The 22,710-nt window shown below is 43.7% G+C and overlaps 1 protein-coding gene and 1 pseudogene across 2 annotated transcripts in view; one reads left to right on the top strand and one right to left on the bottom strand.

Annotated features, from left to right (window-relative positions):
- METTL24 (methyltransferase like 24) overlaps positions 1-22,710 on the top strand; it is a 156,255-nt gene that overhangs the window by 15,833 nt on the left and 117,712 nt on the right. For both annotated transcript variants that reach the window (XM_064597992.1, XM_045865306.3), the window contains exon 2: positions 18,426-18,524. In XM_064597992.1, coding sequence (XP_064454062.1) covers positions 18,426-18,524 — 99 coding nt within the window. The remainder of the gene's footprint in view (positions 1-18,425; positions 18,525-22,710) is intronic.
- LOC123836344 (large ribosomal subunit protein eL37-like) lies at positions 12,085-12,368 on the bottom strand (annotated as a pseudogene).

Genomic DNA, 22,710 nt, shown 5'->3' with positions numbered 1-22,710 from the left:
GAGGCTCACCTTTGTAGGTCACTCTCTCTGAATTCCTGCTCAGTGCTCCACCTCAGGCCACTGCTTTCTCCTCGCTGCTCTGCCCATTTCTTTACTCCCCCAGTGTGACTCCAACACAGGCCTTGCTGAAGGTTTCAGAGCAATAGTGGGAGATACCAATGCAGTTCAAAATAGAAATCGACTTAAAATTGATTACTTACAGTGTTCTTGGCTGTTGAGGATTTCCTACTGGCTGTATTTTCTTCTTAGACTCATGCACCATTGGGCCTGCCTTCTCTTGTCTATACTTCAATTCCTTTCTTCTGTTTTCTTTCTTTCTTTTTTTTTTTAAAGATTTTATTTATTTGACAGAGAGAGAGATAGCGAGAGCAGGAACACAAGCAGGGGGAGTGGGAGAGGGAGAAGCAGGCTTCCCGTGGAGCAGGGAGCCCGATGCGGGGCTCGATTCCAGGACCCTGGGATCATGACCTGAGCCGAAAGCAGACTCTTAACGACTGAGCCACCCAGGTGCTCCACCTTTCTTCTGTTTTCAAGGCTTTAAAACAGGCCCACTCTATTCTCTTGAGCTTCCAGCAAACAAATTCCAGATACATGTCATTTTCTTACTCAGGCAATTTATCTTCTTCTGTTTTCCTCTCTCCTTCCAGGCCTGGCCTAGAGGTGAATTATGCCACTCTGGTAGGAAGGCAGAATTGGATGTAATCAGCGTTTGTTTTAAAAACTCATCTTTCTCCATCCTCTTCACTGTTTTTTTTTTTTTTTTTTTTAAAGATTTTTATTTATTTACTTGACAGAGAGAGAGACAGCGAGAGCAGGAACACAAGCAGGGGGAGTGGGAGTGGGAGAAGCAGGCTTCCCGCCCAGCAGGGAGCCCGATGCGGGACCCGATCCCAGCACCCTGGGATCATGACCCGAGCCAAAGGCAGACGCTTAACGACTGAGCCACCCAGGTGCCCCATCCTCTTCACTGTTACACAATCCATATTATGTACTCAGCACAGTGCCTCGGATATAGTAAGCACTCATTACCTGTTGGTTGTTCTTATTATTAGGAGAATCATGCCAGTTTCGGTCCAGTGTTGGTCCCCTCAGCCTAACTATGGCTACTGCTTTTTTTTTTTTTTTTTGTATGGTGTGGGGAAATGCATTATTAGGGCATTTGGGGAGCAGCAATGTATTGCTTCATGCAGAACCTCATCTTTCCTTCATGCATGTCTTCATTTCCTCCTGTGACTTTTGGGATCCCTGGTGAACTCTATTGCCTTCTGTCTGCCATGGAAATGAGTTCACACAGAGGCTGCTGATGTGAACAGTAGGGTTCAAGAGTTCCTGAAAATAACCCAGCAATTGCATTCTTTGGTATATACCCAAGAGAGCTGAAAACAGACGTTCACACAAAACATGTACACAAATGTTTATAGCAGCATTATTCAGAATAGCCAGAAGTGGGAAGCAACCCAAATGTCCATCAGCTGATGAATGGATACACAAAATGTGGTATATCCATATGACAAAATCTTATTTATGTTACTGTGTAATATAAAAAAGAAAGAAGTTCTGATACATGCTGCAACGTGGATGAACTTTGAAAACATTATGCTCAGTGAAAGAAAACAGTCACAAAATGTGACATATTACATCACTCCATTTTAATGGAATAACCACAGTGGGCAAATTTATAGTGACAGGAAGTAGATTAGTGGTTGTCAGAGACTGGGGGTGGGCAGAGGGGATGGAGAATGACTGCTCCTGGGAATGGAGCTTCTTTTTGATGGGATGGAAATATTTTGGGATTAAATAGTGGTGATGGTTGTACAATCTGTATATATTAAAAAACCACTCAATTGTTTAAAATGGCAACTTTTATAGTACGTGACTTACATCTCGGTTAAAAATAATGCCCAGAAGTCCATGGAATTTATGACCAGTGTGAAACTACATGCTTTTCTCTGTTCAGATAAAGATATATTAACCGTGGGAGACTCCTGGAACCCCCTCCTGATGGTGCTCTTTAATGGGGATGGAATGTTATATAATATAACATAATAAATAAGAATGTTCTTATTTAATGGGGATACCACATTTAGCAGAAATGTGGAATCCATGTGTTTGCTTCTCTAGAGCATTTGTATTAAAGGGAACAGCAATTATACCAATACCTTCCTTTTTAAAAAATTATTTTATTTTAAGTAGGCTCCACGCCCAATGTGGGGCTTGAACTCACAACCCTGAGATCAGGAGTCGCATGCTCCACTGACTGAGCCAACTAAGCGCCCCTGATACCTTACTTTTAAACAACTCTTCCCACGCTTACAAAAGCTTGCTGCGTCAGTGTCCTAAGTGGTTCTCATAACAGTCTTATGAGTGAGATGGTTGTTATTTTCATTCCACCAAGAGGGACCCTGTTAAATAGCTGGTTCAAAGTAAATAGAGATTATAACCCAGGTTAGCTGAGGTCAGATTTAATAGTGTTTCTACTCTGTACTATACCAGCATCCATGTTGAAATCTGGATCTCAGGAAAATATGTTGATTACTATAGATTTTAGGCTTGATATTAAGGCTTTTTAAATCTCTTCCAAGTCAAATAATCTATTTTAAAGGTTAATTTTAGCTATTTTTGTCAGGTTGGAATTTCAAGCATGCCTCACAGTGCTTAAGAACAAATTTGAGGAAAAAAAAAAAAAGAACAAATTTGAACTGATTGTATAATTATGATAGAGAATGTTCTTTTGAATAGTGAATATTCATTTTGTACAGAAGTAGTAAAAAAAAAATGGCTTGTTTACCTAATGTGCACTAAGAGGACATTAGCCTCAATCAGGAGCAGACGGCTACCCCACTTTTGAAACCTAAGTGTTTGACTTCATTTGGGTACCCTGGATACAGAGAATTGTTTTGGAAAATCTGAATGCCTGGGCCTTACTCCTGGACAGGGAATGTTCTTATTTATAAATCCAAACCACTAGCATAGATGGGAGCCTGCTTAACACACACAGCATTGTATCCTTCCTTGTTATGGTGATACGTTGAGTCAAGGAACGGGAAAAAAAGAGTACTATCTCGATGTATAATTTTGTTTTTAAAAAATATAGGCAAGTGAGGATGCAGATAATTAAAATAAAGGCACATAGGTTTGGTCAAGTCATTAACTTAATAGGAAAAACAGATCAAAAGTACTCTTAAGGTTCTTATTAAAAAAATTTTTTTTTAAAGAACAAAACGATATAAGAATGGGAGAGGTGGCTAAGGGAGGTTGGAAATTTAATTTTCTGTGTCTTTTATTTGAGGAGTTTTTAGATTATAGCTATTTTGAAACCAAAATTTTTCAATTTAAAAATAGAAGTGGAGAAATAGGAGCAGATTGGAGTTTGGTGGAAAAAAATTAGAGAGAGAAAGAGAGTACAACAGGGAGGCTCTGTGCAGGGAATTCTCATGTTCAGCTTCATCCCAAATTTCCTGTGGACTGTGTAGACAGGAGTTTCAAAATTTGATGAAAACAACTCGATGGAAGCTAGGGACAGACATTCTAGAATAGTGAACCTCTGTTTGCATACACATTTGTTTGCGCTTGATTTCAGGGGGAGCGCGGGCCTCACGGAGCCCTAAATTCTTAATCTGGGAGTGGATCAGAATCCGTCATAGGACTTTGCAGAATACAGATACCTCTGCCTCAGCTACCCCAGGCCTCCTGCGAAGGACCCCTCCCTCTCTCAGGGAGGTGTGAGTGCTGGGGTAAGACTTGTCCATTAAGATTGGGATGGCTGATTCCTAAATGTGGTGTAGAAGCTTCGGTAACTAGTGTTCGCTGTTAACTGAGAGCTGCCCCAGTGTGATGGGTTTTGTCTCCTGGAATCACCTCACTGCTGGCTGGGCTGAGCCCTCAGGAGGTGGAGCCGGGAGTCCAGCCCAACAGCCGGTTGAGTCGGGACCACACCAGGCCTGGCCTGATGGGAGATGGGGTACTGAGGTGTACAATCCTACTGATGGGCCAGTTCAGCCCTCCTTGGTCTCCTTAAGAGAAGAGCCTTGGAGAAGAGCCATGTTTTGTTTTCACAATAGTAGCCAATGGCTCCTCCCTGCTATTAATTTTTATGCTACTTCATTTGTAAATAAGTGCTCATTTTATGTCATAAAAATGTTGAATGTTAAAAAAAATATTTTTAAAGGCAGACAACTTCATGGCTTCTCGAGAAACAAACATAATGGAAGTTATGGTCATCTCTTCCACGCTTCTGCCTTATCCACAGTCCTACTCTATGTTTGTATTTTTCCAGCTACACACTGACATTAGTCTAGCATCTTTCTAAGTTGATTAATAGTAACAGGGCACTGTCTCTGTGCGCTTGTGGAATCTCTATAACCATTTAATTAGCAAGGTGAGTAGAAGCCTCTAATGGAAAGTCACCAGTTGGCAGTCATTGGTCAGTTAGGTAGAAGGTAGTTAAAACAGTGATTAACAAAAAGTATACATACCATCTGTTTTAACTCAAAACCTGCATGTACATTCGTTTGCCAGTCTTTTGTTGTGAGTATGGCCCCTGGCTGGAGTTCTGGTCTTTCTTGCAAAACACCCTTCTCAGCTACATCACTCGTTTCCAATTTTGGTTTCTTCAAAGTAGAGCAAGAACTTAACACTTTGTGAAACAACCTACATGCAGAACACCTTTAGAATTCAGTGATTTTGTTCTTCTATCTTACAGTGACTTCACTCATACCTCATGTAGCAGCATTTAAAAATAGCGTCTAACTTTTATTGACTTGGTTTTCTTTATGTGCACAGATTTCATCAGTTTACCTAAACTTTAATTAAATTATAGAATTTCAGTAACTCGTACAACTGATAGAAACTGGTTTGGGAACAAACCAAATGACTCCTGGGGAAAATATAACTAAACTAGTAGCAGCACGAGAGCACAGATAGAGAAGATGCTGAGTGTCAGCTGATCTGACAGGTTGGTTTGGTAGAGAGGTTAAGAGTGCTTCTGCTATAATATATGTTGAAGGAAATAAAAATTGTGCAGCATGTTTTAGGGTATGTTGGAGTTACTTTATTTGTAAAACAAATTCCTACAAGGAGGAATGCATTTATTTACCTTTAAGAGAATATACACAGCATAGTTGTGCAGGTAGAATGTTGGGAACTAGATCAGGGCAGTTAAGATCAGAAGGTGCATCCCTGCAAGGCTTTGTGGGATCAGCCCCTTATGACAAACAGTTTTCACCTCTGTGCAAACAATTAATTGTTCTGCGTTTAACAAATCAAATTTATAGTGGCAAGTATTTATAGTTTGAAGGTTACCTGCCAACCCTCTTTGGAATAATGAAAACAAACTTTCAATATAGTAGAAAAGCTCTGTGTTCTTCTTAACAAATAGGTTTGGCTAAAACCTAACTTGATGATTTCAAGGTATAGAATATGTACAGGTTTAGCTTAGATTTTATAACTGGCATGTAAATAATTATTACCCTTTTTATCTATCAAACATTTAAGGTTGGGGCACCTGGGTGGCTCAGTTGATTAAGCAACTGCCTTCAGCTCAGGTCATGATCTCAGGTCCTGGGATCAAGCCCCACAGCAGGCTCCCTGCTCAGTGGGAAGTCTTCTTCTCCCTCTCCCTCTGCCCCTCTCTTCCGCTCATGCTCTCTCTCTTTCTAATAAATAAATAAAATCTTTAAAAAAAACCCATTTAAGGTAGATAATAACTTATTTCCATCTAAATAAATAAATAGTATTTATATTTAGCTGGATTAAAGTATTACTATAAAGCCCAGCTAGTGTATTTCCCTATTTTCATACACAGTAATAAAAAAATTATCCTCAATCCCAAGAAATATATCATGTTCTTCCCTTCTTGGCATTTAAATCAATGTAAAAATATCCCTTGGAATCATTTCTGTGGGGGACTGTAAAAGAAGTAAAACACCTGGTGTTCTCACAGGTTTGTAGTCTGATTAGAGAAACAAGACCAACATACTTGAAACAGATTACACCAAACATTTGATTAAGTATAAAATGAGAAGTATAAGCAATAATTGTTGTTGAAGAACCTGTTTTGCATAATTTATTTTGCACATAGTAAAGGCTTGGGTGGTTAGGAAATTTGGGGGAAGTATGTGGGACTAAATAAGTGGAATTTGAACTGACTAGTGAATAAAGGAAAGAATTGTGGGTAGGACAAAAAAGGTATGTTCAGGACAGGAGGCATTTAGGGAACAGACCAGAGAGTAGGATTTGTTTTGTAATCCAGAAAGGTCCTATAAGATCCTAAGAAGGTCATCATGGTCTTTATCTGAGCACCTCCTAACTTCCCTGAGTCTTGGCAGTGAACTGTCTTTGATTCCACATCTTTTCTTTCCTTATTTCCCTGAGAGTGTCCATAAAACCAACGGTCTCTTCTAGCCTACCATTCAATCTCTGATGTTGTGGCATTGGGAGGATTCAGTGGGGATGGGTACATAACAATGATAACCATCTTTTACCCAGTGCCTTTTGGGTTCCTGTGTCAGTCAGGACAGGATAGGGTATGCTGCAGTAACAAACATTCTCAAAATTTCAGTGGATTAAAATAACATATAATATCTATATTAACAGGAAAACTAGGTTTGGGGAAGAGAAAACTCTGAGACCTGGGATGGAGGCAGCATGGAGTAGCAGAGCAAGTATTGGACTAGTGGCCTAGAGGCCGAGCTCTGAGTCAGCCCACCTCCTACTACCTATGTGACGTTGGTATGCCATTTCATCTCTCCAAGCTTGATTTTCCTCAATTATAATATAAAGGAGTTGCTCTAGCTCATCCTTGAGTTCTCTTATTTATTTATTTTTATTTATTTTATTTTTTTAAGCTCTCTTTGAATACAGTGATTCTCTACAAGTATGAAACAAGTAAAATTTAAAGCTAGAAGAGTTTCTGTCTTCTGGATTCTATAACGTGTTTGTTTGTAAGCTCTTTCAGGATGTTTGTTTGTTTGTTTGTTTTTCTTTAACATAAGGACCATTCGTCCTTTTTTCTCAGACCATTAAGACATATGGTCAAAATTTTCATCAGCTTAGATCTGCTATATTTATTTGCACAATTTGTCCCTTTTACTCTTGTTATTTCCAGTCTGAAGTGAGAAAAGGGGACTGGGCCAGGGTTGGCTGCCACTTTGACAGTTTCACTTCCAACCTCAGGGATTCGCACTCTCATTCATCAGAGAGCTCTGAGTCCAGAAGTTCCACGGTGGCAAACCCAATAATGATTGACCTCTGAAAAGGTCTGCTTCTTTCAGCAATTCTTCGTGTTCCTGAAAAGGGCCACTTAGTGATAAAGATTGTAGATCTTTCCTTCCATTTAGGTTTGAAGCTTAAGTGCTTTTGGTTCCAGAGTTATCCAGCGAGCTTGCTCTGCCTTGTTTTATACTCTGGCAGCTTCCCACAGATGACAAAGAAACATTTATTGGGATGCTTCTACTTGTCATGCGCTATAACTTACAGTGCATTCAGACTGAAGAATGTTCTATAAATATAGAATCATGAGAGGAATGTCTCAGAACTGGAGTCTTATCTCTAATTGTCAGTAGGATTCACTCAGGCTACCTAATACTATATCACAATCAAAAGGGCCAGAGAGTGGCAATATGGACACTATGAAAGTGACAAAAGAGTTAACAATGAATGACAATACACTGAAAACTGAGACATACATACACACATACACGCATACATACGTAATTGTGTGCAACTGATGGCTTATATTCAATGGAAGGTGATAGCCTCATCAGAACACTGATGATGCCCTTGAGCCATGTGGTAAATGGTGGGTGGTTTGGCTGGCATCCTGGGCTCCGCTGTGCTCTTTTCCTTCTACCTGCCCTGGGCTGTCCTACTCATGGCAGAGCACCTTATGTCTTGCTTGTTTATGTCCTTTCTCAAAGGAGATTATTCAAGCACCATCCAGAGTCTACCACTGATTTCCAGGGAAGGTCTTGCTCCCCACCTATGTGCTGTGCCACACGACGCTGCTGTTCCACGTGTCAGCCTTTCGGGTGGCTGCAGGTGCTGAAGCTCTGTGATTCAGCTGCTCGGGTGTGGCCTCTGGGATGCATTCTTTCTGCCATGATCCCTCTTCCCCTGCACTTGGTGACTCCAGGTGACGCATTTTTAATTCTCTTTGGTAATGAAAATCACATCTTGTTTAGACTCTAGAACTAAAACACTTTCCCTGTAAAACGGTTGAGCAGCACTGAGCTTTACCATTGACAGACTTTCTGTGCAACATTGTGCCACAGAGCCTCTCTGAGGCTGAGAGGCTAACGGGGCATCTGCGTGGATGTGACTGGCAGTTTCGGGATCACAGTGAGGGAGCCCATGGGGAGACCTGTGGTTTGGCCTGAGGCTTGAGGACTGAGGTGAGCTGAGAGCCACCAAAGAGGCCTTGGGCACCCCTTATGGACAACCCCGATTTCCAGGTGACCTTGTGGGGAGGTTGGAGATGGCTGTGCAAGGATTGGGGGCGCATTGCCTCTTTCCTCTCATAACCCCCCATTCTCCTCTTCCCTTCTCAATTCCTTTTCCTCCATCCCAGTGGTTTTCCTGTCCTCCGCCCCCCGCAACCTCTGCTAATTCTACTTTTCCTTTGGCCTTGGCAGCTACTCAGGATCCACGGATCCTTGAAATGGGTTTATGGGGGTGCTGCAGACCTTCCATCCTGAGGCTGATGATTCGGGAACTGGTAAATGTTTGGGGGAGATGTTTTCTAACTGGAGCAAGTCCATGAACTCTTAGCAGATTGATGTTGATTCAGATGATGTTAAGCTTCTAGGATTTTGAATTCCAGAAAGTCTGGGTCCCCTATATGATTTGAATAGGGTGTGCATATATGTGGAAGTGTGCATGCATATGTGTGTATGTGTGTGTGTGAGAGAGAGAGAGAGAGAGAAAGAGAGACAGTGAGTGGAAGAGAGAGAATCCTTAAAAATGTGATTCATGTTGTTTCTAAGTTGCTATTTGCTTTCTTAGGCAAATTTTCTTATATAATCTTACTTTCATAAGACAAATGAAACTCCTTCCTCCTTTCCTGGTTGATGTGATACCACAGTGAGAAACATGATTTGACATTTGAGTTCCTACTATGTATGCAGATGCTGTATAGTTTCGACATCATGGAAACAAATGAGAACCTTTGCACTGCATTGGGTCTATCCAGGAATTTGGCTTCTCTTTCTACCGTCTATGATAAAAACCTAAAATACATTATGTTTTATTCTTTTAGCCATTCCCTTGTGCGTTCCAATCTCATGCAGACTTGAACTATTTTGACATACACAGAAAACGTGGGGAATTTAAAGATGTCAGTTGAAGAACAAAACCCAGCTCATATTTATTCGGCATTTCTTTCCAACTTACCGGGATAACTTAGAGATTAAGTCTAGAGCTGAGCATCTATTCTTTCTTGTCCTTAATTCCTTCCTAAAAGTTATCAGGGCCTGCTTGAATTATAGTGCATTTTTTCTTGTCAGAGTTTATTTGATTTCTGGTTCCCTTGCCTCCCGGCCTACACTCTGTGTCATGATGCAGAGGTGGCAGATTGATGGGCAAAGGATTCAAAATGCTGCTCTGGATTTGGGTTTCAGCATGGGTGCTGTCTGTTGCCAGAGGCATTTAGCAGGTAGACTTGGAGAGGTGGGACTGGGCCTTCACAGGGAGGGGACCTCATGGTAAGAGACCCCTGTGGGATGGACTCTGCTTTTCCCACCTTGCCATTTGGACCCTGGCCTACTACTGAGGCCATCACAAGATTAATAGACTCAGCTTTTGTTGTGTTTAGTTTTGAATAATTTGAGTATGATGTGTCTGGACGTGGATTTCTTTGAGTCTGTTTGGAGCTTGCCAAGCTTCTTAAATCTTTAGGTTTATAACCGTTGTCAAATTTGGGCCTCTCTCAGCCATTATATCTTTAAATATATATATATATATATATATATTTTTTTTTTTTTTTTTTCCCCCTGCACTGCATTTTTTCTCTTCCTCCTCTGACATTCCAATGACTGGAAGTTAGACTTCTTGATATCGCCTCACAGTTCCCTCAGGCTCTTTTCACTTCTTCTTCTTCTTTTTTTTTTTTTTCCCCCAAATCATTTTTTCTCTCTCTTGTTCAGATTGGATACTCTCTGTAGATCTATCTTCAAGTTCACAGACTGTTTCTTGTGTCCTGTCCATTTTGCTGCTGAGTCCATCCGCTGAGATTTTTGTTTGGGTTATTGCATTTTTCAGTTCTAAAATGTCCTTTTGGCTCTTTATATCTCCTGTTTCTTTGCTGAGACTTTCTATTTTTCCTCTGGTTTCAGGATGTACACTCTTACTACTTGGAGTATTTCTATAATAGTTGCTTTTAAGTTTTTGTCAGATAATTCCAGCATCTGTGTTATGCCTGCATTGACATCTGCTGATTGTCTTTCCCCCACACCAGTTGGGGTGTTCCTGATTCTCCATGTGCTGAGTAGTTTGGGGTTATATCCTGGACATTTTGTATATTATATTATGAGAGTCTGAGTCATGTTTAAATACTATAGATAAGGTTGATATATTTGTTTTCCCAGACAGTCTGGTTGGATCCAGGCCTCAAATTTCAGCCAGCCTTCTGGGGATTGTGATTTCAATATCAGTCCTGTTTTCAAAGCCTTTGCGATGTTTTTTTTTCCAATCTGTCCCACATGCATGCCACCCAGTGTCCAGTCTGGGACCCTGGAAAGGTCTGTCACCTGGGTTCCCAGAGCCTTTGATATGCTAACTGGGGTCAGATCCATGCTCCTACATTTCAGGGGTGAGCCCCGGACTTCATAAACCACTTTATGGGGTTGCTTTCCTTTTCCACGATTTCCTCCGTATTACCCAGTTCTCTGTGGTTTCTGAACCTCTGGCTGGAAAGGTTGGGTTTCGTTATCTCTGCTCTGCCTGTGCTTTGCTACATACTTCTGGTAACTGTGCCTGAGTCTAAGGCCAAGGTGTGGGAGAAAGAGAGAGAAAATACCGGGGACTCACCCCATCCTCTTGGGGTCACAGCCACAGATCGAAGAGTAAGCTTCCCTTTCCTCAGAGTTTTAGGTGCCTCTGGCCCTCTGCTTGGCTTCTACCACTGCAGTGGGATGCTGGGATGCTAGAATGGCAAAAAGGAAGAAAAAAGACAGGAAAAGATGGGGGATTTTCCCCACTCTCTCTGAGCATTAGGAGACCCCTTCCCTGCTGGAGCCCGAATGAGGGGTCTTCTCCTGACGCTTTGGTCTGTGCCAATGCCCACTTCTAGTATGTGGCCGCCTTGAGGAGGGGCCAGGAGAGAGGGCCGCAGAAAAAATAGCAATGGTGACTTCACTGCAGGTTCTGTGAACTTTGAATTCTGGTCTTTTTTTTTTTTTAAGATTTTTATTTATTTATTTGAGACAGAGAGAATGAGAGAGAGAGAGCACATGAGAGGGGGGAGGGTCAGAGGGAGAAGCAGGCTCCCCGCCGAGCAGGGAGCCCAATGCAGGACTCAATCCCGGGACTCCAGGATCATGACCTGAGCCGAAGGCAGTCGCTTAACCAACTGAGCCACCCAGGCGCCTGAATTCTGGTCTTCTTCTTCAGTCTGCCTGCTGGTATTTACTTTTCACATTCCTCAAACACTGCTCCATACATTCTGGCCAGGTTTTATTGCTGCATTCAGTATAAGACACAGGGTAGGGGGGTGTGCTTACCCATCTTTATCCAGAACTGAAACTGAGATTCTTTTTTTTTTTTTTAAGACTTTATTTATTTATTTGACAGAGAGAGACACAGCGAGAGAGGGAACACAAGCAGGGGGAGAGGGAGAGGGAGAAGCAGGCTTCCCGCAGAGCAGGGAGCCCGATGCGGGGCTCGATCCCAGGACCCTGGGATCATGACCTGAGCCGAAGGCAGACGCTTAACGACTGAGCCACCCAGGCGCCCCATGAGATTCTTTTTTTAAATGAAATTTTTGCATGGAGTACCTGAATTTTAAATGTCACCACAACATGTGTAACTGACCCCTGCTCTTTTTTTCTTTTTAAACCAGAACGTTAATTGTGTGACAAATCATTGAAATCCTTAAGATGAACTGGATGCTGCCCTCTTGGGCTCAGGTGTTGTTCCTCCAGGGAATCCATGCCCGAGTCTGTGATATACAATTTTTAGCTGCCTCATTCGATTGGTCCCCATGGTGTTTCGTCTTTTCGCCTTGGCACTCCAGTTACACTTTCTCTTGCCCTCAGCAGGATAGCTGCATCTGCCACGGTGGACTTCTGAAGGTGGCAGGCTTTCGAGCCACAGCGGCGGCACAATGTGTGCGTCTTATTGCGACGCTTTCCAAACGATGGCGTCCCCTTGGTCATCTTGTTTCCGTGGCAGACCCCAAAGAGACCCCTGCTCTTTTGGAAGCAGGACTAACCGTGAGAAAAAAGTTCAGGAGCCTGCAGAGGGGAAGGTGCGTAAGCTGCCACCCCAGAGACGCACAGAGCCCCGCACACTCGCTCAGGCCAAGTCCTAAAAACCATGATTACCTAAGGGCATTACAGAAAGGTAGTGGCTGATGCTCGCATACTCTCAGCTGCGCCTGGACCCAGGTTCTTCCCTGGGCCCTGTTTTGTGCCCCCCCTCCCCCAACCCTACAACTCCCACAACCCCCTTCTCCTTCTAAAAAGGAATAAACAATTTCCTTCAATCTTTGTTTCCTGCCCACTAACAGATGCTCCTAATTAGCACACAATTGCAAAAAAAATATATTTTGCCTGTTTTGGGTTTGTTTCTCGGAGAAAGTTTAGACTTCCCCAATATCAGCACATCAGCACATGCTCAGTGGGTTGTTTAGTTTGACTCAAGGACTCACAACTGTGTTCTTTTCCACGGGCACGACTGAAATGCAATCAATGGTTGGCCATCTCTCCCAACCGAAAATTGCTGGTTCTGAAACCTGTCAGGAACTTACTCACTTGTGGGAATGTGCATTTTGGGAGTACTGAAACTTTACAAAAAGATCCCAAGCACTCTACCAGCACGATAAAGAAACTGACTATTTAAATCACTCATCCTATAATTTTATCCCTAAAGAACTGTAGCATCGAAACACAGAGGAATGGACTATTAGGAGCCTTCCTTTGGCTTATTTTATATTTGTATTTTACACAAATATGTTAAAAAATGCTCATGTAACTGATGGTGGTATGGTCCTTGTCTGACAATTTCTATGGGGGCCCCATGAGGTCATTCACGTGTGTGGGGGAAACTGCCTGTGAAGAAGGAAGCTGTTATTCCAGATTTCAAGACAATGAAAGCTTTTGCACCAAGCAGAATCGATGGCTCTCTTTCCGGGTTATGGGTGGGTCTGCTTTTCTTAATAATTTTTTTTTTTTAATGCAGCCAGTTTTGCTTGGGGCTTGTGGTCTTGAATTAAGACATTCCTGTTATGTGCATAAGTGTAGGCTGGTAGGCAAAAAAGTATTTTAAAACATTGCTTTATTTTTTGCACTATCTTCTAATAGTAAAATCTTGGAATTGCACTATCTTCTAATAGTAAAATCTTGGAATTCAGTTTCTTTGGCTTGAAAGAATCATTTTTTTTTTCAAGAAACAAATTTAATGCTGAAATCATAAATTATAAAAATATCTGAAAGCCTCACGGCTATGCTTGTTGTGGTCTTTTTGAGCCAGGTCCATTATCTGTGTGCACTGGCTTGGACTGACTCAGTGATCACTTTTTTTTTTTTTTTACCCCATGGGGTGCAGAATCTCAGATGTCTGCAAAATAGCCCCAGAACAACATGAGTTAGCAGTATATATCTTCTGCTGTCCTTAATCTTAATTTTTGGAAATTTTTTCTCTGCACTCAAAACATACTAGAGGAAGTCAGCTCACTTTTCAATGCACATTGCCTGGAGAAAGTGCCAGAGAAAGCCTTCACAAACAAAGTGGGGGCTGCTTCTTTCCCTCAGAAGTCTGGAACCCTGCCTTCCCTGAGCTGCCTATCTGTGCTGGGGGCGGGGGGGGCTCCTTTGTATGAGTGGCCTGGTGGTTCAAGGGGCAGGACCACGGACTGCAAAGGAGTAGAGGGGCCCTCGTCCCTGCAATGGCTTAAGATGGTGCTACTTCTCTGTGGCAGCTCATTGTGTGGCCTCCATTTGACATTTTAGCGCAGGTCTGCTGGGGACAGCCAGACCAGCCCCGAATGATAGTACAAGCACCCGCTTCTGCTGAAGCTGTTCCTTTACCCATCCCGAGAGGAAGCGGGGCTGGCAGACAGGACTGGGAATCCCTGTTTCCACCTCCTGGGAGTGATGGGGATAGCATCATTCTGGCCACATGCAGTTTGGAGCATATAGATAACAGTGTATGCCGGCATTTAGGGAATTATTGGGGGATAAAATCATGATAAATTTTTTTTTTAAAAGAAAAACATTTTTGGTTTTGTTTTGTTTTTGGCTTGTTCTATGAAACACCAGCCACTGGTGTTTTAAGGGGCTCAGAGAATTCTGTCGGCGGGATGTTTGGAAGGACAAATATTGATGTGTGCACTAGAGAATTAAGACACATGATAATTGAAAGAGATGATAAAAGCTAGTGGTTTCCTTGGGGAAATAATCACGAACTGCTGTCAGACTGATTCCAATAAGAACATTACTTTTTGAAATGTTTTTTAAACAGCTCAACCAAAGCATTAAGCTGGATTGCTGCTAGGGCATCTCTTCGCTGTATTATACCTCCACCTGAGATTCCTCAGCTGCTCGTCACTGTTCCGGCTGCCATGTTGAGCTGCATCATGGTCAACACTCGGTTGGAAATGAGCAATATCAGATTGCAATAGGATCCTGTTTGCGGATCCTGAAGATAATTCTATAGTTTTACCATACTGATTGACCATGCAGATTCACTGTTACTGATCTGTGAAGTTATTTATGTGTGTTTGCTCAGGTTAAGCGGCTCCTGCTGGGTTTAGGGTATCTCTTTAAGGAAACTTTAGGGCTTCTTGAGGAGGAGACTGCTTGCCACAATTTGCATTTGTATGTTTTGGCATTTATGTTGGGGTTATACTTGGGTCCTCCATCTCTTTGTGACCCCATTTACCCTCTAGAGGTATCTGTCAGAGCCCCTACCTAACTGCATTGCATTTATTGGGTTAAAACTGTATTAAATTATCCTGTGTTAAATTGTAACCCAGAGCCTGGTACGAGGCATGAGTGTCCACTGAATGAATGAATGACGCCCTGGTCAAGTCTCATTGCCTCTTTCCAAAGGAAGCGATGCAGGAGACCTTCCATTTGCCTCTCCAGATCCACTTTCCACCCTTCTCTTCCTGTTCTGCACCCCCAGAGGCTGACTAACCATAGCCTCCCTCTTCTCTGCCTTCTTTTGCCTTTGACAGTTAGTGTGGGTATATAATAGGACTGGATGTGCTAGGATTGCTTTGTTCCTTTATTGAATGCCTTCTCCATACAGTGTCCCACTCTGGGTTCCACAAATTCCTCTTCCTCCTTGTTCCTTCAGGCTGAAGGTTTGTGAGGGCTCTCTGGTGCTACCAGCCGTGGGTATTGCATTATTCCTTAAGGATTTCCTTAAACCCTGCACACACGTTTATAAATAGTCTTTCTATTAAATTCTTCTCAAATTAGCCCGTGGGAAGGAGCCCACTGTATCCTGCTAGAACTCTGACTGATACTTGCTCAGGTCACCCAGATGACAAAGTTAGTTATAATCTAGATACCCTAATCTGTCTCTCTTGCATTATTTCAAGTAAACACTCTCTTCTAGGCCAGTCTGTCTCTAAATTAGAATCAAATAGATCAGGGGTCAGCAAACTACAGCCGTGTGGGCCAAATCCAGCCTGCAACCTATTTTTGTAAATGGAATTTTATTGGAACACAGCCATGACCATTGGTTTACTCACTGTCTGGCTGCTATGAGCTATAGCAGGAGGTGAGGAATTGCAACAGACACTGTATGGCCTGCAAAGCCTAGACTATTTGCTGTTTCACCCCTTATAGAAAGAGTTTACTGATCCCGGATTTCAAGGAAGACCGTCATGTGTGAACTTTATCATTTTTATCAAGAGGCTCCTGGGCCAGATGCTGGGGGGCACTTGTAAGTGGCCATAGGATGAGGACATGGGGAGTTTTAAACCCCAGGCCTAGACAGGTTTGGCCAAAGAGCACTGTGTTGTGGCAAGGCACTCTCTCATGTGATATGAGAAGAACGTGACCAAACAAAACTGGGAGGTATTTGTATTTAAATGTGCTTATAATGTATGATTTCATAATTAAATAATTTCCTGAAAAGAATTGCTCTCCCTAATGTTTCCCCAGCATCTCCCTGTCAAAGTTACCAGACTGCCCTTTGTGGGAGAGTCCAGGTTTTGTTCATATCTGTGTAGACCTCTGTCTGGCACAGAGTGACTGATCCTCAGTATTGTTTGACCAAATGGTAATCAGCATCTACTTCAGAGAAGGGAAAAGAAGTAGGGGGGTGGTGGTGGACGGTATTACTGGGAAGATATATTAATGTTCTCAGGCTTTCTCTGATTAGAGTCTCTGCTCAGCCTTCACAGAACAAGAACAGCTATAAGAAAAGCCTGTGTACCCAGAAAAGGTGCCCCTCAGGGCAGACTGGCTGCACCACTTGTAAGGTTTGGTGCAAAATGAAAACGTGAGGCCCCTTGTTCCAAAATTATTAAAGAATTTCCAGATAGTATCAGCGTATCAGTAGAGCATTGAGCCCAGCACAGGCCCCTCTAAGACGACCCAGGTCACACGCCCAGGAGACTGGCAGCTGAGAAGAAGGCAGCCCGTGGGAGATCAGCGAGGATTCGTTAAGTCTCGAGAACTGCAGGGCGCTCAGCTACTACAAGGAGGGGCAGACCTGTATTGCTCAGAGTTCTGGAGGCTGGAAGGCCAGGGTCAGGGTGCCAGCAGAATTGGTTTCCAGGAAAGGCCCTCTTCCGGGTTGCTGCCTTCTCGCCATGTCCTTCCATGGGGGAAGGGGCTAGAGAGCTCTGTGGGATCTTTTATGGAACAGCACTAATAGCATTCAGGAGGGCTCTACCCTCATAACCTGAGCACCTCCCGGAGGCCCCCCTGCCTAATACCATCACATTGGTCATTAGGATTTCAACCTTTGAATATGGGGGAGGGCGACACACACACACACATTCAGACCATGGTAATACCTGAGTGAAGGACAATGTGTTTACATGAATGGCCCATTCATCTGTCCCCAGAAACTTCCCTTGCCTTCTTCCTCAACACAGAAGCGGTTTAAGGGCCCAGTCTAAGCACTGTGCCGGAACCCCTATGCCAAGACACCCAGAGTCTTTCCTTATGTCAGACATTCACCCTGCCAGCTGCTGGGGCTTCTCTCCACCCACCCGCTTCCCCACCCCCACACCCTGAGCCCTACTCTCCCAGTTAGAATCACAGTGAGCCTCTGGGAGGTTTCTAAGCGGTGATAACTATGGGTGGGGGACTTTGAAGTCGAGGAAGAACTTCATGACTAGTGCTTCCCTTCAACTGGAGGGATCCCACTTTTGTTTCTTCCAGACCACTGCGATCCCCTAACCCTTCATCCATCCCATCACCCTTGCTACAAAAGGGGGCCTAGCCTTCATCTCTAACTGCTCTGCTTGTGGGAGCTCCTCACGTCCTCTGCTGAAAGGTGGCAGCCCCTTGGGGCATCTGGGCGGCTCATCCGGTTAAGCATCTGACTCTTGATTTCAGCTCAGGTTGTGATCTCCATGTCGTGGGTTCCAGCCCCGCATTCAGCTCCACATTGGGTGTGGAGCCTACTTAAAAAAAAAAAGGTGGCAGCCCCTTGCTAGAAGGCCACCCTTGTCAGCACTGGTGGGGACAGCTTCGGGGTCCTCTCCTGAAGGTGCACAGATCCAGATGCCAGGCACGCTGAGATCTGGAACACCAAGGGGGGCCGCCCCGTCTCCCTGTGCTGGGGAAGGCCCCAGGATTTCAGGCATTATGATGCCTCAACAACAAAACTGGCCCTTAGGGAGGGGCAGAGTTCTGAAGCTCTAGAAGCTTTGGAAACTGTAGTAGATAGGGGAGTTTTCCTTCGAATGGGGAATGGCGCTGTGTCATACAAAGCCACAGTCGGGAGAGCCTGATGGGGTCAAGTGGAGTTTGCTCTGGATCAGAAGTCAGATGTCTGCAGGCCTTTGCAGTCTTTTGCTTATTAAGCCAGTAGCTGGAATTTCTCAGGCCCTGTTTGCTTCCCTGTCGCTGTGGTGACCTTAATGACAGCAGCCCCAGACAGGCCCCCCACTGCTGTGCTCAGACATGTTGGTTCTGCAAGCAGCTAAAGCAGAGGTGCAGCCCCACTGATAGTCTGTGTCCCTGTCACCCCCACCGCGAGCGCCTCCACCCTTTACACATGGACCTGTTTTCTGTCTTTTGCAGGGTCCCCGGTGGCATATAGATCTCCAGCCATGGGCAGGTCCTGCTCAGTCCCTGGATGAAGAAGTCTTGAGGTTCCTGAGATACATCAGCACCCCCCAGGTTGTATTCCAGGCGCAAGTGGGTTTGGAAACCCTGCGAAAGATGCTGAGCAGCCCCCTTTAAAAAAGGGTTTGGTCAGTGAGGGGGTGGGGAGGTTCTCAGGGACTCCTGGTAGGGACTTGGTAAGGACAGAGTTTCTGAGGCCTTGCTGCTTAAATTTATCCACTTACTTAGAGGCAGATAAGATGCCTCCCATTTGCTTCAGCATCTTCTGCCTTCCAGGGGTATTGTCATCTTGAAATGTTTTAATGATTCATCCCGATGTGTTTTAAAGACCCACTTTAGCAAATTGCTTTGGAAAGCCCTTTGAAGCTACAGATTCATGCCCGTGAGTAGGCAGTCAAGTGTGTCACAAAACAAAACCATCATCTGGAGGTTCAAGTTCCATTTTGTATTTGGAGGAATCTGCCTTTTCACTCTTCCCCCACAGATGCTTGGCAGACCGAGACCCGCTAGGCCAGAGAGCCGAGGAGATGTTGCAGGCAGTCTGAGAAGCTACCGAATCCAAAGGCACTCAGTTCTTATTGCACTGAAAATCATGATGGAGCATCGGCGTTTATTAGTCACTTAACACACTGTGACAGCTCCCGCCTAGGCTGAGTCTGTGCCCCCAGCAAGGAAAGGGACCGTCCACTAAGCAGAATCTATGGCTCTTGACATGCCAATCAGGAGATTCCATCCTCAAGTAGCCTGATCCTGGGGACAGAGAGACATTAGAGAAGATCAAAGCCCAAGGGAAACTTTGCCCTGAACTGAGAGGTGTTAGGAAATTAGGAACTCACACTGCCTAGAAGGTACGTAGGCCCACTGGGAGGTCCTACGTACCTGGTGTGGCACTGGAGGTCCCAGGCTCTTTTGATGTCCCTTCAGCCCACTGGTTCTGGGCATCCCACTTTTCCTCCAACACCTTCCTGGCAGCAGAGCCCATTTTTCATCTGTGGAGAGAATATGTTTCTAGATCTTTGGAAGGCTAGTTTAGGGGTAAAAGAAAGTCCCATTTTTCATATGATGCAGTCAGACAATTGGATCTTAGTATCTGTCACCTAGACATGGAAATAAAAGCTTGTTGAGTTAATCATGAGTTATGTAGGATGATAAATCGATCCCTGTGCTTTACATAATTGCATCTTATTTTGCTGCTGCAAATTAATTTGGTGGACTTTGATAGACTTAATTAAAATGCTGAAATTTTAATTTTATGGTTTGGTTTTTACATGAAGGACCTCTTGACTGCGACTTTTAAGAAGCCCTGAAGACACCAGAGAAAAATGCGAGGTGTTAGCTTTATGAATTTGAGAACTGTGGGCTCCACCCCCCAAAATAAATTGACCAAGTAAAAGTCTCCAAATTCCATTTTATATGTATTTCAGGTTAATGTTCTGTAACTTATAAAAGGCATATTTACTTAGAAGAAGCTCATGAGGCATGAAAGGGATATTTCAAGCCCCTCTTGGATTTTTCCCATGAGTTATACGTTGAGAGGAGAAAAATTTTGAGGAGAAAAGAAAAGCATCCTACAATGTAGCCTGATATGACCCTGGGCAATTTATTTTGCTTCTCTAGCTCTTACTGCTCTGATCTTGAAAAGGAAGAGAGTTATTAAATTATTTCTTAGGTTTCTCCCAGTTCTGTAAGCTTATACTCTGCCGAGAGTAGTATAGGATCGTTACTAAGTATTTTTGAGCACCTACTTCGTGCCAGGAGCTGTGCCAGGCCCTGGGAATACAGTCTCTGCCTTCAAGCAGCTAAGAAACTAGTTGGGAAGGTAGATAAATGGACATATTATTCAGCTGGATGAGTGTGACAATAAAGATCTGGTTGTTGAAGCTCACTAGAAGGATTTTCATCCTCCAGAAAAACTGAGATAAAGTTCTAGATCTCACGGTGGTTTTGTAATCAGGGGTCGTTTTGCCCAGGAGAGGTCCTATGTTTTCTGTACTTCTAAGTCACTGGGAAGCCAGCGGGTGGGAGCTCATCAGAGATGACACTAACTGATTCTTAATCAGAATCTTTTGCTAAACAGTGTTCCCTCCCCCTCTCTATGCAATGCAGAGGTTTTTGGGGTTTTTGTTGTTGTTGTTTTGTTTTTTTGGCTGTTTTGGGGGCTTAGCCTTCATTTAGAACTCATCTTGACAATGAAAGCCTACAAAATTGGAAGTATATTAGAGTCACTATTCCCTAAAATTTCCACAGTTAGCAGTAGTGAGTCATAATGGGCCAGGGAGGAAAAAACCCTCTGAAGGTACTAAAGCAAATTCCACCCCCATCCTCTTATGCTGCTATTTAAAATTAAAAAAAAAAAAAAAAGATCTCCCTCAAATCTGTGTTCAAGCTTGCACAGCAAGGCCCAGCATTTGATGTGTGCATCACCGATGTATTCATTCCTCAAGTCAGCAGGCATTTGTTAAACACCTGTTCGGTGGCCGGCACTGACTAGGGCGGACAAGCTGAATCCAATACCAACACATACTGGCAGACAGCTGGGATGCAAGAGTTGTGCGCTCCCTAACAGGGGCGGGGGGAACGGATGGGTGGGGGAGTTTCCCCAGACCAGGGGAGCTTGGAAACAGAAGCACGGGGCAGGGGACAGTGCGGCATTAGACCTCAATGGGGGGGCACCCCTGGACTTGTGCATTGTGGTGGCCCTGATGACATGAGACACTGAGGTCCTGAAGTTTTAAGGAAACCCCAGAGGATGGGATGTTTGGTAGAGTGTGCACAACATCAAGCTCAGTTTAATTAGGTATTGTTTTCTAATGTCAAAGACCAGAATTACATCTCTGAGTTCCAGAGTCGATGATACGCTGTCTGCTGCTAACAAGAAATGGTTAAATCATAAACACAGTGCTCTGTTCTAAGGGAAGGCTCCAGATCCAGCTTTTTATGGCCGCCCCCAAACCATATGCCTCTAGGAAGCAGGCCTTGCAGCACAAAATTAAGCAACAGTTTCTGTTTTAAAAAAGAAAAAATAGATTTTAAAACATTATCTGTCTCTCCATCCATCCATCCATCCATCCATCCATCCATCCATCCATCCATCCATCCATCCATCCATCCAATCATCTACCCATCTATCTATTTGTAAGAATAACATAAAAATCGGGCACCTGGGTGGCTCAGTTGGTTAAGCGACTGCCTTCGGCTCAGGTCATGATCCTGGAGTCCCGGGATCGAGTCCTGCATCGGACTCCCTGCTCAGCAGGGAGTCTGCTTCTCCCTCTCTCGCTCCCCCCTCTTGTGCTCTTTCTCTCTCTCAAATAAATAAATAAAATCTTAAAAAAAAAAAAAAAACCAAATAGGGCGCCTGGGTGGCTCAGATGGTTAAGCGTCTGCCTTCGGCTCAGGTCATGATCCTGGAGTCCCGGGATTGAGTCCCGCATCGGACTCCCTGCTCAGCAGGGAGTCTGCTTCTCCCTCTGATCCTCCCCCCCTCTCATGCTCTCTCTCTGTCTCATTCTCTCTGTCAAATAAATAAATAAAATTAAAAAAAAAAGAATAACATAAAAATCCAAGCCCTGGAGATGCAGACTTTACAACTTTATTTTTTTTTTAAAGGATTTTTTTTTTTTAAAGATTTTATTTATTTATTTGAGAGAGAGAGAATGAGAGACAGAGAGCATGAGAAGGAGGAGGGTCAGAGGGAGAAGCAGACTCCCTGCCGAGCAGGGAGCCCAATACGGGACTCGATCCCGGGACTCCAGGATCATGACCTGAGCCGAAGGCAGTCGCTTAACCAACTGAGCCACCCAGGCGCCCCAGACTTTACAACTTTATAACAATTGTATCTATTATATTTACTGCTACACACACACACACACACACACACACACACACACACACACCCAGGATAAAAGCAACAAAAATACAATTCTTTCCTTAAATTTTGCCTTTCAAAATAACGGTATTACATAAACATACAATTGATCATTGAAGTGATTCTGCCAGAAGTCCCCAAATTTTAAGGGTTCCCTTTGTCAGATTCTACTTATGGGTTGCCAGAAATTCTGTTCCCTCTTTTGGGATACCAAATGAAATGAGAATAAACTAATCCCTTTATGGGGTGCCTGGTTGGCTCAGTCGGTGGAACATGTGACTCTTGATCTTGGGGTTGTGAGTTCGAGCCCCACATTGGATGTAGAGATTAAAAAATAATAAGCAAATAAATAAATAAATAAAATTTAAAAAA

Source organism: Mirounga angustirostris, unplaced genomic scaffold, assembly GCF_029215605.1.
Source record: "Mirounga angustirostris isolate CCGP_5_RB_7025 unplaced genomic scaffold, mMirAng1.0.hap1 SCAF_8, whole genome shotgun sequence".
NCBI classification, from domain to species: Eukaryota; Metazoa; Chordata; class Mammalia; order Carnivora; family Phocidae; genus Mirounga; species Mirounga angustirostris.
The sequence above is the reverse complement of the archived record's forward strand: the minus strand, read 5'-3'. Positions and strand labels throughout refer to the sequence as shown.